At 39.7% G+C, this 17210-nt stretch overlaps 1 protein-coding gene and 1 pseudogene across 2 annotated transcripts; both read left to right on the top strand.

The window, feature by feature from the left end:
* LOC118565423 overlaps positions 1 to 9325 on the top strand; it is a 10445-nt pseudogene extending 1120 nt beyond the window's left edge.
* A 23-nt stretch (positions 9326 to 9348) lies between these two features.
* LOC118565179 (glutathione S-transferase A-like) lies at positions 9349 to 15032 on the top strand. Of its 2 annotated transcripts, XM_036144944.1 has the most exons (6): positions 9349 to 10407; positions 13641 to 13706; positions 13797 to 13902; positions 14002 to 14120; positions 14212 to 14297; positions 14383 to 15032. In XM_036144944.1, the coding sequence occupies exons 1-6, from the start codon at positions 10240 to 10242 to the stop codon at positions 14513 to 14515; spliced, it is 678 nt and encodes a 225-aa protein (XP_036000837.1). In that variant the 5' UTR covers positions 9349 to 10239; the 3' UTR covers positions 14516 to 15032. The 2 variants fall into 2 exon arrangements, with proteins under 2 accessions (XP_036000837.1, XP_036000838.1); XM_036144945.1 differs by lacking the exon at positions 13641 to 13706.
* Positions 15033 to 17210: the final 2178 nt, after the last annotated feature.

A 17210-nucleotide genomic window follows, 5' to 3' on the forward strand; every position in this document is an offset into this window, starting at 1 on the left:
GAGCAGTTCCTCCTCACTCTGTCCTCCATCAGCGAGCTCTCCGCCAGACTCCAGCTCTGGGCCTTCAAGATGGACTACGAAGCAACGGAGAAGGTCAGTTTGAACATGACATACGTCAGTTTGTAGATAAAATGGGAGTTTATTATTATAGTGCCTCAACAAGTGTTCATCCCACTCGCCCTCTCACATACGTTGGAACTGTAAACCGAAGTGTAATTTGTAGGAACTTTTTCCTCTTTACATGTGAGGGAAATGGAATGACGAGGATTAACAGGGGACAAATGTTTGTAAAAAAAAAATGTTGTACAAACATAAAGTGCCTTATGAACGTGTACTTTTGACCCTGAGGTAACGCTTTCTACACCTTTTTAGTGCAAGTCGGTCTCTCCCAGGTTTACCACATCTAGAGACTGACATTTTTTACCGATTGTTTGCAACATACGGCCCGCTTACACTACACATTTTTAACCGAGCCGAGACCAGTCCGAGCTCGGTAACAGAGATAACTCTTGTGTGTAAACGGTCAGCAGACTGAACTGGACCGCGCTAACATAACCGGACCGCGCTAACTGCAGACCAGTTTCCTGAGCAGGTCTAGGACTGTTTTTTCTATCCCGGTTATCTGATAATCAAGAGCGCATGAGCAGACCGCGTCATCCCCTTACCGTCAGCTGACTGTCCGCGTTTTTTCCGGCGTGTCTGGCTGCACGTCCCGATTCACACTCCATTCAGACAAATTTCAGACATTCATAATATTACTAGCTTCCTTACCGTGACACACGGTTTCCAGAGATGATTCTGCTTAGCAGCGTGATGAACCTCAGTGTCTGTTGTTGTTTCCTGCGTCTGTAAATCCTTATTAGACGTTTGTTTGTCTTATCCACGTCCCAAAAGCCGACTCTGTCTAACCATAACATCCTGAATGTTATGGGCGCCGCCGTTTTGTTTTGCTCGGTCCCGCCTTCAATCCCAGAGAGCAGCAGTACCGCAGATCGTCACTAGGAGGCGAGGAGCAACCAAGGAACCGAGATAGTGTGGTATGTAAACGGCTTGGTTAACTGATCCAAGCTCAGACTGGTCTCGGCTCGGCTCGGTTTAAAAAAAGTGTAGTGTAAACGGGCCTTTAGTTTAAACTAAGTTTAAGCTCAGTCAGATTGGACATAGAGCATCTGTGAACAGCAGCTTTAAGTCTTGCTGTAAATTCACCGTTAGATTCAGGTCTGGACTTTGACTTGGCCATTTTAATACATTAATAGGTAATGATCTAAAACTATTTCATTGCAACAGGCTTTCTTCAACTATTGTCCTGTATCTAGCCCCATCTTTTCCAACAGCTGCGAACAGCTTCCTGTGCCCCGGCTGAACTAAAGCGCCCCACAGAAAAATGCTGCCCTCTCTACGTTTCACAGTGGGGACCAGAAAACAGTGACTGAAAAAGGGACATGAATGCTTTTGCAAGGCAGTGTAAATAAACAAAATGATCTGTAATTTGAATTTTTCAAAAAAAGTGCCATGCGATGAAAGTGTTTTTTTTTTTTTTTAATTGGAAACAAATTGTTTACTTCTCTAATTGAAGTCTGCTGTAGCGGCTTGTGGGAAGGTGCACAGCATGTGTGCCGTTGTTTGCGCAGGAAGGAAGAAACAACATCCGCGGGACATCTGAATAGTTACATCACAACAAAATATGCACGTTTATTAGCAGCACCTTGCCTTCATCTCCACACACACACACACACACACACACACACGCACGGTGATTACTCTGGCAAAGATTGCATCCAGGAGGAGAAGTTCAAAGCCGGCACCATGAGAAAAAGGCACACGCACATTTTTTTTTACAGCTTTCAGCGGGAAGCGGGCTTCTTTCATCTGTTCGTGACGGGCACGAGACGTAACAGCACATTTGGCGGAGCGGCGCTCACAGCTTGACCCCGCGGTACGACACGGCAGCTTACCGTGTAGGAAAAACAAACACGGGAGAAGCTGCTGCTGCTGCTGCTTAGAAAACAGAAGGTTCAAATAATGGGGAGCATATTTTACAGCAAAGGAGAAAACCGTTAAACAACCTCCAATGACCTTAAACGAGAGCAGATGATTTTGTGGCAGGAGGCGAGGTGCACCTGTTGCTGCAGACTCATAAAAGGCAAGTTCTCTCGGAGTCTTGTTGAGCTCGGCTAATGATATATTGACCTCCTGACAGGAAGTCGCAGAGCCACTGCAGGATCTGAAGGAGGGAATGGAGCAGCTGGTGAAGAACAAAACTCTCCGATACATCCTCTCCACACTGCTGTCCATTGGGAAATTTCCTCAATGGCGTCAATGTGAGTCGTCTGTTAACACATATATTTAAAAAAGCAACTGTGTTTTGGCAGTTCGTTAAACTCATTTTCACGGTTAAGTAAAAAAAAATTGTGAAAACCCTCTTGATGAAGGAAACACTCAACTCTTGCATCAGAGCATGAGACACTGGCCACCGAGGACAGAAATGATGATGGCAAACTCTCTAGTTTGTAATTTCTGGTCCCTTTTTGATAAGTACTTTCACTACGGATGCACATCCCCCATGCATCTGGAGTAAAAAGGAATGTGACAAGATTACTTTATATAAAAGGTATGTTGACATGACGTCACTGTAGTTCAGTCAACCCTCACAAGTAAGAAAGACGGATTATGTGTAAAACATTCACTTCCATTCACTACTGCTATGTTTTATACAACCTTCCACAGAAAAAAGGAAAGAAAAAGTAAATAAAAGTTTCTTGAAACGATTGTATTTGCCCTTGATTTGAGCAGGTAAATAAGGTGATCTGCCAGTGGAATAAGATTTTTGCCATAGGAAAAACTCAACCACGTCATCTTTTTTCAAATTAACATATCTAATTATCTTATTTTAGGGCTAAATACTCATTGCATTTGCAGATCATCCTATTTACCTGCACAAATTAAGGACAAATACACTAATTTCAGGAAAAAAATTATTTACTTTTAGTTCCATTTTTGCTGTGAATAGTTGTATGAAACATAGCCGTAGTGAATGGAAGTAGTTGAAAGTCTCATTTATGTGTTTTACACATAAACTTTTGTTTTTATTTGTGAGGGTTTGACCGAATTACAAAACATTATTTGTCAGAAACATTATTTTGGGGACACCAGGTGTCACGCGACTCAAACTCCATTTGTTCGACTACGGTTTTCTCACAATAACATAATTTTTGGCCCTAGATTATTATTTCAAGCATGATACTGCACATGTGATGTTTGGGAGGGAAGTCAAAACACTGTTGTACAATCTGTCATTTATTTGGCTCTGGGGGAAAAAACGGCCTCCAACAGAGTGACTGCTTTTAGAGAGTGAAGAGAAATCCATTATCGTCCATTACTTGAATCTCACCCACTTGTTCTGCATAGAGGATCTTTAGTGACTGCTCACTCCATATTTTTTGTGTCGCTGATAAGTAGCCATGCATGTATTCATCATCTATTTCTTAAAAGTTTTTTTTTTATCCGTTTCTATGTTTAATAGTTGGTAGTCGCACTTAGCTGTTAGATCATCGTCATCCATATATGGCAACTGATCTGCTATTTTTCTGCCAATAGCATGATATTTTCCCATTAATGTTTTCAGGCTAAAGGCTTTGAGCTGACATACTTGGAAAAGGTTCCAGAAGTCAAGGACACGGTCCACAAGCAGTCTCTGCTTCATCACGCCTGCTCGGCGGTGGTGGAAAACTTCCCAGAGAGCACCGACCTCTACTCCGAGATAGGCGCCATCACACGTTCTGCAAAAGTAAGCTTTGGTTTTACTGTCTGGAAACTGGCCTGCGTGTTGTTTTACATCTGGATTTAATCACATCTAGTGTCCCTTGTTGCTTTATAAATAAGATTGATAAATTAACAGCAGAAAGTCAGACGTGTCAGAAGTGCCCGTCCTCTGACTCACCTGGTAATCTCCGTCCACCAGGTGGATTTTGATCAGCTGCAGGAGAACTTGTGTCAGATGGAGCGTCGCTGCAAAGCTTCGTGGGACCACCTGAAGGTGATCGCCAAGCATGAAATGAAGCCCCAGCTCAAGCAGAAGATGTCCGACTTCCTTAAAGATTGCGCTGAAAGAATCATCATCCTCAAGATCGTCCACCGCAGGCTAATCAACAGGTAGCCTCACATGTCGACTTTACAACACAGGATTTTGAATTTAGTCAAAGTAAAGCCCGCCGATGCAGAGTCTCGCAAAAACAAAGCGAGGTGTGCATTTGCTCCACCGACCAATGTGAGTCGTTGGGGGTATGCGTAAGTCAGGTTTGCACGCTCTGTGTTGCACTGAGTGTTGTTTAGGGCTATAAGTAAAGGGGGTTGAATTCAACTTCAGACCACACTTTTCAGATTTTTTTTTAAAAACATGTAAATCTTGCAGCATTTTCTCCCCTGTGACACAAAAATCATAATAAATAAAATACATTGAAGTTTAGATTTTCAACGTGATGAACTTTATTAGCATTGTTATTGTGTTTGAATAGTATTTTCATTGTATTTTTTTTTTGTCCAGTCAGCAATATAAACTATTGCTTGGGGATTGTCATCTTTACTTCTGCCCAGGTTCCATTCCTTCCTGCTGTATCTCGGTCATCCAGCCTACAGCGTGCGAGAGATCAGCGTCAACCGCTTCAGCAAAATCCTTAGCGAGTTCGCGCTGGAGTACAGAACAACCAGGGACCGAGTGCTGCAGCAGAAACAGAAACGAGCCGACCACCGGGAGCGTAACAAGACCCGGGGAAAGATGATCATGGACATGAACACGCCTGTGAGCGCCTCACACACACTAACACACACACACGGACACCCTCAAAGACTCTCAGCTCTATTTTTCTCCCTTTCTTGTCGTCCCAAGTCCTGACTTTCATATTTTTCCTCCTGCTTTTTCTCTGATTTTAAAATCCTCCCTTCTCCTGTAGTCTGATGATGAAGAAGAGCGAGAGGTATCGAGACGTGTGCCAGCCTGTGTGCATGCGTGTTCGTGTGCATTGATACATTAACCTTGATTTGATCCTTTTTTAAGTCTTTGCCTAACATTTGAGTCAAAAAAAAACGATGAACTTGAAATGTTTTCCTTAATGATTTCACTTTGCAAAATACTAAGTACACAAGCAAGCAAATTCTGATCATGTTTTGAACTCTCTCACTGCAGTGTAGTCGCAACGGTTCGAGTTGCAGTAACAACGGCACCCCTAGTGGCCAAGACAGCGACCAGCTACAGGGCCTGGGCCTGGGCCACACCGAGGATGCTGTCGAGCACGAGCAAATGAAGGCTGTGCTGAGAACAAGCCTGACAGGCAGCGACAAAGAGGTCGTCGGAGTGCCAGGACTCAGAACACGGACCAGATCTCGGCCAGGACGAGGAGGTGAGGGACCACTGGGGGGTCCCATTTGAGACTAAACGCTTCTTATGCACGGGGTTAAGCTCTTACCATCTGTCTGTGCAGGTCGCACCATGCCTGCATGGACAACAGCTGTGGAGGACACACAGCCCTGTGGAGAGGATGCTGCAGATGAGATTATGGAGCGCATAGTGCGCTCTGCCACACAGGGTCCAGGAACCAGAACACAGCCCAGAGAGAGGAGGAGATCCAGGGCCAACCGCAAATCATGTACGTCTTAGAGGACATTGCTCATTTCAAGTCATGTTATAAAATTAGAGAGAGATTCTGGGGCCAATCTTGTAAAACTTTGAGATGGTATAGTTTATAAGAACAACTAATGTAGTAATAATAATACTAATAATAATTGTTATTATTATTAAGTTTTTATCATACAGTATGACTAAATAACAAAAAATTTTTCTACTCTCAGAAATAAGCAAAAATGATAAAAAAAATAATAATTTTTTAAAAACATTACAATCCAAGAGGTAGCTGTACAGTTAAAACCCATCTTTATGTCCGGAGAAGATTCATTCAAAATATAAAGCAGCTCTGTCCAAATAAGCTGTGATATAATATTTGATATGTTAGGTTACCACGTTTTTTATTTGTTAATTTATTGCAATTATGCTTGAGCTTTCTTGTCATGAGCAGGTTTTGAGGTGTATATTATGGTCTGAGGTGACGTCACACTGTGTGTGTGTTCTTGTACTTTCAGCTGAGGGAGAGAATTTTTGATCATTTTACTAGTATAGTGAGGACTTTGATATAAAGTGAGCACAGAAAAAAGTGAAGACCTTTTTTCTGTGGGGTTCAATTCAATTCAATTCAATTCAATTCAATTTTATTTATATAGCGCCAAATCATGAAACATGTCATCTCAAGGCACTTTACAAAGTCAAGTTCAATCATATTATACAGATTGGGTCAGATTATACAGATTGGTCAAAAATGTCCTATATAAGGAAACCAGTTGATTGCATCAAAGTCCCGACAAGCAGCATTCACTCCTGGGAAAGCGTAGAGCCACAGGAAGAGTCATCTGCATTGTACATGGCTTTGCTGCAATCCCTCATACTGAGCAAGCATGAAGCGACAGTGGGAAGAAAAACCACCCATTAACGGGAAAAAAAACCTCCGGCAGAACCGGGCTCAGTATGAACGGTCATCTGCCTCGACCGACTGGGGTTACAGAAGACAGAACAGAGACACAACAAGAGAGACAAAAAAGCACAGAAGCACACATTGATCTAGAAATCTGTTCTACATTAGATGGTAGTAGCGGGTGAGCCGTCTTCTCTGGATGATGTCACAGTTAACAGAACGCCAGACCAGGTGTACCTACTATGAAGAGAAAAGAGAGAGAACAGAAAGTTAAAGCAGAAATGACAACACATAATGCATAATTGAAGAACAGTAGAACTCAATATAGTGAGAAAATTAGATCCTGATATACTCCAGTAACCTAAGCCTATAGCAGTAAAACTATAAAGGTAGCTGAGAGTAACATGAGTCACTAGTTATAATTTTTGTCAAAAAGAAAAGTTTTAAGCCTAGTCTTAAAAGTAGACAGGGTGTCTGCCTCACGGACCAAAATTGGGAGTTGGTTCCACAGGAGAGGAGCCTGATAGCTAAAGGATCTGCCTCCCATTCTACTTTTAGAGACTCTAGGAACCACCAGCAGACCTGCGGTCTGAGAGCGAAGTGCTCTGTTAGGAACATACGGGGTAATCAGAGCTCTGATATATGATGGAGCTTGATTATTAAGGGCTTTATACGTTAGAAGAAGAATTTTAAATTCTATTCTTGATTTAACAGGAAGCCAATGAAGGGAAGCTAAAACAGGAGAAATATGATCCCTCTTGTTGATTTTCATCAGAACTCTTGCTGCAGCATTTTGGATCAGCTGAAGACTTTGAACTGCATTTTGTGGACTTCCTGATAGTAAAGAATTACAATAGTCCAGCCTTGAAGTAACAAATGCATGGACCAGTTTTTCAGCATCACTCCTGGACAGAATGTTTCTAATTTTGGCGATATTCCGGAGGTGAAAAAAGGAAACTCTGGAAACCTGTTTAATATGGGATTTAAATGACATGTCTTGGTCAAAAATAACACCAAGATTTTTTACTTTATTACCAGAGGCCAGGTTAATGCCACCCAGATTAAGTGATTGGTTAAGAAGTTTATTTTTTGAGGACTCTGGCCCAAAGATTAAAACTTCCGTCTTGTCAGAATTTAGATGCAGGAAATTTAAAGTCATCCAGCTTTTGATGTCATCAAGACATGACTGCAGTCGAAGTAACTGATTGGATTCATCAGGATTTATGGATAAATATAGCTGAGTATCATCAGCATAACAGTGGAAATTAATCCCATGCTGTCTGATAATTTTTGCCTATCGGAAGCATATATATAGTAAAGAGAATTGGTCCAAGGACTGAACCATGTGGTACTCCACAAGTGACCCTAGAGTTTGAGGAAGATTTATTATTAACATGAACAAATTGGAATCTGTCTGACAGATAAGATTTAAACCAGCCTAATGCTTTCCCCTTAATCCCTACAGTATGTTCAAGTCTTTGTAGGAGAATATTGTGATCAACTGTATCAAACGCAGCACTGAGATCTAACAGGACAAGTATAGACACAAGTCCATTATCTGAGGCCATAAGAATATCATTAGTGACCTTCACCAGAGCTGTTTCAGTGCTATGATGAGCTCTGAAGCCTGACTGAAACTCCTCAAGTAGGTCATTACTTTGTAAATGTTCACAAAGTTGATTAGCAACTACTTTCTCAAGAATTTTAGATAAGAAAAGAAGATTAGATATAGGTCTGTAGTTTACTAACTCATCCTGATCAAGAGAATGTTTCTTAAGTAAAGGTTTAATAACAGCTACTTTCAAAACCTGTGGTACATATCCATTTACTAAGGATAGATTAGGGGTTAGGGGTTAGGATTAGGACTGAGGTGTCAATTAGGTTCAGGGTGGGTTTAGGGTTATAAACTGGTAAAGGTTAGGGTTAGGCAATAGAAAGGCATGAAAATAAATGGAAGTCTATTGAAGTCAAGGCACGGTCCTCGCTATGTACATTAAACCTAAAGTAGAACTGATTGCATTAGTAAAGAGAAGGCCCCTGCTAGGGTTGATATATTTCAAGCATTTATTTTTGTAAAATGTTGATAGCTGTGCCTGACTGCAAATGAAAATGAACATTCAGGAAACAGGAAATACTTGAAAATTATCAGATTTTTGTCACTGAATGATTTATCAGTGCATCCATACACGAAAGTCATCTTACAGGATTCTTCATGTAGGGCCCTGTGATAAATAACTGTTTTTTTTTTTGTTGCAGTGAGGCGGACTCTTAAAAACGGCCTGACACCAGAAGAAGCTCTGGCGCTGGGGTTGACCGATTCTCCAGACGCATAAACAGGGTCACCTCCCTTCACCCTGACCCCCACCTGCCCCCCTCCTCACCTGTCCCCACGTTTGTGGAAAAACGCGGCCGCTTATGTCAGCGTGAGGCGTCTCTGTCAGCCTTTAGAGTTTTTAGCCCACCAGCAACAAGCCTCTTCAGGTTTTTCACCAGCTGCTAATAAGGTTTTTGAGTGAAGACGCTGCCAACTTGATTGCGTGTTTGTTCTCTTTTTTTTTCCTTTCTTTTTTTTTTTTTTGTATCAAGTACAGAAGCAGGTGCGAGGAAAGACGTGTTCTCTTGAAGACTAGTTAGAGTCCCGGGTACTATAATGAATTAAATATCTTGGATTGATCCAAAAGTTCTTTTTAAAGAAATCCAAAGGGATCATTTCTGATTCGTCAAAGCTGTGAATTTTTGCTGTAAAGCGTTGGATTGGAATTTTAATTTGTTTTTAAACCAGATTCCAGGTGATCTCCCTAAAAAAAGAAGAAAGTATTGTGTGTGTGTGTGTGTGTATATATATATATATATATATATATATATATATATATAAAAACAGAAATGTGAAAGGTTTTCAGTCTGATGAGTGCCTTTCTTTTTAAAAAAGGGACAATGCTGTACCTTCACAATCACCATCCAAGCTCCGGTGGCTCAAATGTGTCACATTTACAGTATTTATTTAGCAAAGCTCTGACATCTTGCACCTTAACCGACATTTATTGTCTCTTATGCTGATAAGAGTGACTGGAATGGAGGAGTGTTTAATCTCAGAGGAAGATTTTTTTTTTTTTTTTTTGTTGTAATGTGTAAAAACACGACGATGATGACATTTGTGATGGACGCGCAGAGTACTCTGCATTCAATGTGTAAATGCCCTCGGCAGGTACAGCATCGCGAGGTTCGACGGTGTGCACGTTTAGTCAGTATTTTTGTAGAAACTTGTATTATAGTCTGTGAGAAATGTGGAGTTTCTGTGGATCGTAATTGTAAAGAAAACCCATGACAAATGTGTCTATCCCCAGAAATATTTTTTTTTTTTTTTTATGTTGGAGTGAAGAAGTGTTTGGACTCTTGTTTTTGATCTCTGTGGTTACATTTTTACTCGGTCTGAACTTGAATAAAGGACATGGAGCTGTCCGCAGCGTGCTCTCCTCTCTGCGAGACGAAGGCGAAAAGGAGCGCTGGCAGATGCTTTCACTTGAAATGCCGTGTTAAACACATTCAGCAATAAAAGCAAAATGAATGTTTGCCTCCTTCTTGCTCTCTTCTCTCACCTCTGAGTTGGACATTAACTAATGGGCGTGGCTCCGAACGCCAACCTTTCAATAAAGTGGGAGCCTGTGAGCTGCTCTCCCACTCCTGACCACGTTTCACAAAGCAGTGAGGTTTCTGTCTATCGATGGCGAAATCAATGACTCTGCTGTGGGGCGCCGGCTCTCCTCCCTGCTGGAGGGTCATGATCACCCTGGAGGAGAAGAAGCTGCAGGGCTACAAACACAAACTGCTTTCTTTTGAGAAAGAGGACCATAAATCTCAAGAGGTTTTACAAATCAACCCCAGAGGACAGGTAGGTGCACATCAAAACTTTGGCAAAACAAATAAATAAATCCTTTCATGTTCTTTTACTTGTTCAATCGGTGCAAGGTAGGGGTATTGATAGAGAATTGGTAAATTCCTGCTTAGTGGGGGGGTGTTGTGGGGTTGGTATGGGTCAAAAGCTGCAGTTGTAATGTCTCCTCCAGAAGCTGATTACAGGAGCAATGACGAAGCGTAATACAAGCGCTGACTTTGAACTCAAAGCTCCCCCTAAAATAAAACTGATTACAGCTTGTTGTGATTGTTGAGGTAGAGACAAAGAAAGCTGTTAATTTCCACCTGAATGCAAAGACTTATCCAGACTAATTATTACATTTATGGTTGCTCTTTAGACCGTCCAGGCAATAATATACAGGTGCTTGCTAATTATTTAGAATATCATTGAAAAGTTGGTATGTTTCAGTAATTAAAAAAATAATCAGTGATATATCAATTATTTTTATTTGATTTGGTGATTGTGGCTTTCTGCTAATAAAAACCTGAGTTCCTAATACACTGAAGAGGTCAATACAATAGAAAAGTATTGTTTTTTATGTTATGTAATGCTCTAAGATGATCATTTCCAGCAGACAGTTATGACACTTTTCACAAAGTAGATAAGCTACTAAAGGTCATTGTTTAAAAGGTATATTAATAGAAATGTTGAGCCAAGGGAAATAGATAGGAAGAAAAATTCCTTGGGACGATTGTGATGCAAAGCTCTTATAGCTGGGAGTAGATTCACGTATTCTTGATTGCTGATGCATCAAGAGCCACCAAACCCATGCCACCCATGGGCTACAACTATCCTAAACCTGAGATCGCGTCAAAAGCCTTTCTAAAGAGAAATGGGGAAATGCAATTGAGGATATTTTAAAGAAACAATAAGTAACAATGACATCTAGTGTTTATACAACACATATACACCATCTGCCACGGACAACAGCCGCCTCCTCAACGGTCCATTGCTGCTGTGAAACCTCACTGAATTTTTAATTACACAGGATAGGTCTATGAAGTTGTATTCTGTTCTATTTCTGGTCCGCTTCTCTTTGGGAACCCTGGGAACTTTCATATGATTGGTAGAGGAACCAGGAAGTAAACGCAGGCACACTGCATTGGTGTAGTTCTGTACCGTACCTCTAATGTTGAAAGGAGAAAAACGTGACTGAAATATTGTTGATGGAGAGAACCGATTGTTTATAGGGAACGTCAAACTTCCATCGCAGTTGACAAATGAGTTAACTGGTTAATTTTACTGAATTAGAAAACTAGTTAAGATCTGGAAGCAAGAAAAGGCAAAACAGGATACCAATGCAAATTCCCAGTTGTCCAGGTCATGGCAACCACAAACAGGCTTAAATTGGAAGATAGCACTTCCGGCTATGAACAATTTGGTGTTCCGTTGATTTAGTCCTAATGGAAGATAGCTCTTTTTTTTTCTTTTTTTTTTATACTGAGACATTACAAGACATTTGCATTTTTTTTAATCACATAACAGCTTTTGCCTGGAAACATCACAGGTCAGATAAGTTCTTCACAGCCAGTAATTCACATTAGTTTCCCCTCAAAGAATCCGTAGAGGTGTCAGCCTCCCACAGAAACATGTGAAACCCTAACCCATGTGAAACAATACAACCAATGAAAAAAACAGGCCAAGGCCTAGCATGTGTTGAATCAACATGGTGGTCCTACAGGAAGCTGTAAGGTTTTCTTGTTTTTCTCGTAATTGTCAAGAAATCACTTCAGAGGCTGAGACTCCCCATTGTTAAAGGTTCGCATGTGGCTGAAAATGCTTAGCAGGAAACAATTGGGCAAAATCCTCTACAAATAATGGCTCCGCACGATACAGACCCTGCAGTCATTACGATTAGACGACACTGTCCCCATCATGTATAAAATCATTTGAAACAGAAATCAGATGCTTTTACAAAGAGTATGTTTTCAAGTTTACTGTCTCTTTGGTTAACTATAAGTCTATACTACATTTACACATGTAGGTCTACGGTTAAAACATTTGAAAAAAACACTGCAACATGTGTTGTACAGTTTTCCTTTGTATTGTTTTGTCTCTGGGAAAGACGTACTCCTATTTATTTTGCACTGCATGTATCACGTAAAACTATGTTAGAGACAGGATGCATGAGTGGAAGGGGCAGTTATCCTGGGAGCTGCATGCGTATTTTAGACAGGCTTGGACACAATACCATGACACAATCTATCAGATTGGTGGTGACACATTATTCCACTGATGCCACGTGAGGAAGTGTACAGCCCTTGCATGGAAGTGTACCCAGACGTCTTTATTAGGCCTATGGGAGGATCAGATGGGGCTCTTCTCCATTCCTTTTTCCTGCGTCGTGATCGATCAGGAGCCCGTCAACGCTGATGTGTCTGTACCATTTATCTGGCTTATTAGATTAAATGTGTTAAAGCATACATTCCTGTTTCGAGTGATAATGTGAAATTAACCAGACAGTCCCTTACAGAAAAAAAAAGTTTTACTCTATTTCTGACCTGAAAATCCAACACGGTTGTCATGCTTCTCATACAGATGATTAGCATAATAAAAAGTGTATTTCCATTTGTGTTTAAAACTTAAAAAAGCAAAACAGATGTACAACCTTCTGAACATGTTTGAATGCATAGAACGCTGAACTATTCATTGCTATTTGGTTGTTAATAGCAAATAACCTGTTCATGCAGTACATGTAGCACCTTTTCTTGGTTTCCTGGTTTGTAACTGGATCATGGTTCAACTGGGCTTCTGACATCATAGACAATTAAAACACAGCATAACTTGCAGTAATTTGCATTTGTTCAAAGTTTACTGTTGAAATATTCCTCAGTCACTGCACTTCCCTTGGAGATGTATCTGTTTGACACAAAGAACAGATGTTCTCTAACAACCCATTTTTTTTGGCTGTTTAGGGCTTATCAGCTCTATACACTAAAGCTACATCATGTTTCCCTTTTATATAGTTGATAACAGAATGTGCTTTGAGCACTGTATAACAGTCCCAGTGATGCTTGTACCAGATTACATTTGAGCCCCTTTTAACACAAGGCTGAGCAAAGGGGTTATTTAAGAAATATTTGGTCTTAAAGAAGCAATTACTTAATAATTACACGTTTGATGATCATGCTTTACATTTACTCAAGTAGCAGTGGCTCATAATTAACTATAGATGTTAATACTGTGACATTAAAACATCTTCCTACCAGCTTCCTGCTTTCAAACATGGGGACGACATAATCAATGAGTCCGTTGGAGCGTGCTTATACCTTGAGGTAAAGTATGGAGCACTGTGAATATCATGTATGCATCGTTTGAAAGGAAGGTTTTTGTGATTTTGTTGTTTTTGTCTCCTGCGGGAAAAGAATCAGTTTAAGTCCCAGGGCAACAAGTTGATTCCTGACAGTCCTCCACAGCAAGCTCTGATGTACCAACGCATGATGGAGGGTCTCACCCTCACAGAGAAACTAAGTAAATTGTACTCATGCACGTAAACCAGCCATCACCATGTCAGTTTGAGCAAGGCTCGAGACAGAAACAGTCATATTAACACGGGTTTCTCTGTCTCAGACTTGGTCGTCTTCTACGACTCGTATGCCCCTGAAGGAGAGCGTCACGACTCTGCTGTGAAGAGAAACAAGGACAATCTGGTAGCTGAACTTCAGCGTTGGGAGGGCTACTTGGAGAATGTATGTCCAGGAACGGTACACAGAGAGACATGTAGAGAAAGTCACATATTACGCTGATGACAGTGTTTCTTTTGTTGTTCTGTGCATCAAGGTGGCTGCGGGCTCCTACCTTGCAGGTGCCTTCTCCTTAGCCGACGTGGTTGCCTTTCCAAACATTGCTTATGCCTTCCGTTATGGGTATGTAATTCAGTTTGATGCTTGGAGGAAGACTGATCTTTCTTATCAACACAATGACTTTATGTGTTTTGTTTTTTTATTTCAGGCTTTCCGTAGGACGTTACCCCAAACTGGCCAAATACTATAGCCTTCTGAAGGATAGACCCAGCATTAAAACTACTTGGCCCCCACAGTGGTACCAAATCGCACAAAGATCTGAAATCCTGAAGGACCTTTGAGAGACAAAAACACTGCTTTCATGTGATCCAAACTTGCTTTTTCTTTGGGATTGCAAACTTAGTGAAATATGACAGCTATGTCTTATTTGCGGTGCATGCAAAGAGCTTTTTAATTGCATTATCATATTATACGTGTGGACAATGGATCAGTTCTTCAGCGGAGTCCCAAAATGTTAGAAATGGCTTTGTAATCTTTCCCAGACTGATAGATGTTTGCATTTGTTTGCATGTTTTTATTTCTCATCTGTTCTTGAAATAGGGGCATCCTATGTTTTAGTTTTAGATACCTGTTAGCGTCCATCATGTACTCAGGAAGGTTCACTTTAAGTGATTTCTTGATTCTACAGGTCAGACCGTAATCAGGCGTGGGTGTGTCTTGTGAAGTTGAACTCCCTAAAAAATGCGGTTAATCATAGTTAATTTAGTAGTAACTACGGGGTATGATGATTTTTTTTTTTTTCATGTAAGGCTAGGATGGCTTGGACAGCCCTTAATAAATAAACTGGTTTCAAAACTGCTTTTTTTGCCACATATGTTATTATTGCCTGTTATTAAAATATGTTTAATGATCTGAATCATTTAAGCGTGACACCAAAGCAAAAATGGGACAAATTTGTAACACGGCAAATGATTTTTCATGGCACTGTAAATAAATGCCTTGTCCTGACTGTATGAAACAAGGCAAATCACATGTATATGTAGGGATTAATTTCTAAAAAGTAGCCATTAACAGCATTGTATATATGAATAGATAGTATAGTGCAGATGTTTCTTTCTGTGAGAATATTTAAAGTACATTAGTGTCATGATTTAGTTTTTTGTTTTTTTTTTGCTTTGGACTTTTCTGGACTTTTCTTATCAGCCTGTCACCTCTCAGCCACTATCCAATCGGCTCAGCCACCAGTCAATTAGCCCACATCAACTCCACCTGCTGGCAGTAATTACTGTCAGCTCTGGTCACCTGTTCACCTGATTACACATACCTGCTTCAGCTGACTCATCCCTGCCAGAACATCTCTTCTCGTCCAGTCTCATCTCATCTAGTGTGATGTGCTTTGACTCTACCAGTTAAATTTGAAAGGAATTAAAAAGGAAGAGGATATTATATCTAGAATAAGATTTGGACATACAGGATTAAATAGCACTCTTAAAATAATTAATAAGCATAGTACAGGATGTTGTAATTATTGTAGAAAATTAGAAACAGTACAACATATTTCGTTAGAATGTAATAAATTTGCTCAGGAAAGAGAGATGTTACATAGAGAGTTAGGTAGGAATAAAAATAAATTAGATATAAGGGAATTGTTTCAGAGATCGTCTGGGGATGTAGTTTTTAGCAGTGTTTTTAGTTTTCTAAGAACAACGGGCATTATGGGGATAATTTAATAGATTAATGTCTGATCCATACTCCAATCTGGAAGTTGGCGATAATGCACCTATAAGCTGTTTGCCAACCGCCATAAAAAAAAAGAGAAGAAGAAGAAGAAATTTAAAAGGACATAATGAAGATCATCCAGTTAAGAAAGTATTAGAAGATTGTTGGGAAATAGGAAAGGAACAAATTAATAGTTTTGGGTGGGCTGGGGATGACAGAGCAAAAACATTTAAAGTATATGACAAAGAATTTAGTCCAACAGTATTGTGGCCTTTGTGACCTACGTGGACATGAAAATATATTAATATAGACAGATCATTATTAAATATTAAGGAAAGAAACATAACAGATATCTGCCAAGAATTTTATAATCAAATACAGATTAAATATGATTATTTGCAAATTTATACTGATGGTTCAAAAAATCTAAAAAATGAAGCAACTAGTATAGCAGTAGTGATTCTTGAATTAAATATTAATATTTCAAAAAGAACATCTTATTATCTGAGTAAAATAATGTGCTATATTATTAGCTTTAGAATGGGTGGAGGATACTAATGTAAATAAAATATAATAATTTGTAGTGATTCGTCATCTGCATTGTTGAGTATTAAAAAGGGATGTACAAATAAGCATCAAAATATATTATATGAGGTTATGGCTGTTCATCATAGAATATGTGAGCAAAATAAAAATGTTATATTATTTTGAACTCCTGCTCATGTAGGTGTTTTGGGTAATGAAAGAGCAGATAGGTTGGCTAAGGAGGCTAATAAAAAAGAAGATATTGATATGCCAGTAAAGTTATCTAAAACTGAAGGCAACAGTATAGTTCTGAGAGAAAGCAAGAAGATATGGAAAACTAGGTGGGATAATGAAATAAATGGAATGCTTTTGTATAGGATACAAAATACAGTTTATGTAGTAAGGATTAGAGGAATAAACAGGAGGGAGGAGATAATTATAAATAGGATAAGAACCGGTCACAGATTTTTAAATGGAACTCTTATTAAGATGGGGAAACATCTTACTAGTTTTTATAGTTGGTGTGATACTGTAGATACAATGGAACATGTTTTTATTAGTTGTATAAAATATGTAAATCAAAGAAGATTATTAAAAACAGAATTAGGTTTTGATAGGGAATTCAAGTTTGAGAATGTGGTTAATCAGTTAAATAGTATTGAAAATTTTTGTTTAAAAAAATACTGGGATCATTATGAGAATTTGAGGAATAGATAGTAGGATCCAATAAATGGCAGTAGTGCAACAATAATAGATGCAAGCTGTCGTTGAAATCTAAAGAAGAAGAAGACT

The sequence above is a fragment of the Fundulus heteroclitus genome, chromosome 13 (assembly GCF_011125445.2).
Source record: "Fundulus heteroclitus isolate FHET01 chromosome 13, MU-UCD_Fhet_4.1, whole genome shotgun sequence".
In the NCBI taxonomy this organism is placed as follows: domain Eukaryota; kingdom Metazoa; phylum Chordata; class Actinopteri; order Cyprinodontiformes; family Fundulidae; genus Fundulus; species Fundulus heteroclitus.

Excerpts from the sequence above, each read along its gene's own strand:
- LOC118565179 (XM_036144944.1), top strand. The coding sequence starts at position 10,240 with ATGGCGAAATCAATGACTCTGCTGTGGGGCGCCGGCTCTCCTCCCTGC. Across the intron at positions 10,408-13,640 it reads AAATCAACCCCAGAGGACAG|CTTCCTGCTTTCAAACATGG; the intron begins GTAGGTGCACAT and ends TCTTCCTACCAG. Across the intron at positions 14,121-14,211 it reads GGGAGGGCTACTTGGAGAAT|GTGGCTGCGGGCTCCTACCT; the intron begins GTATGTCCAGGA and ends CTGTGCATCAAG.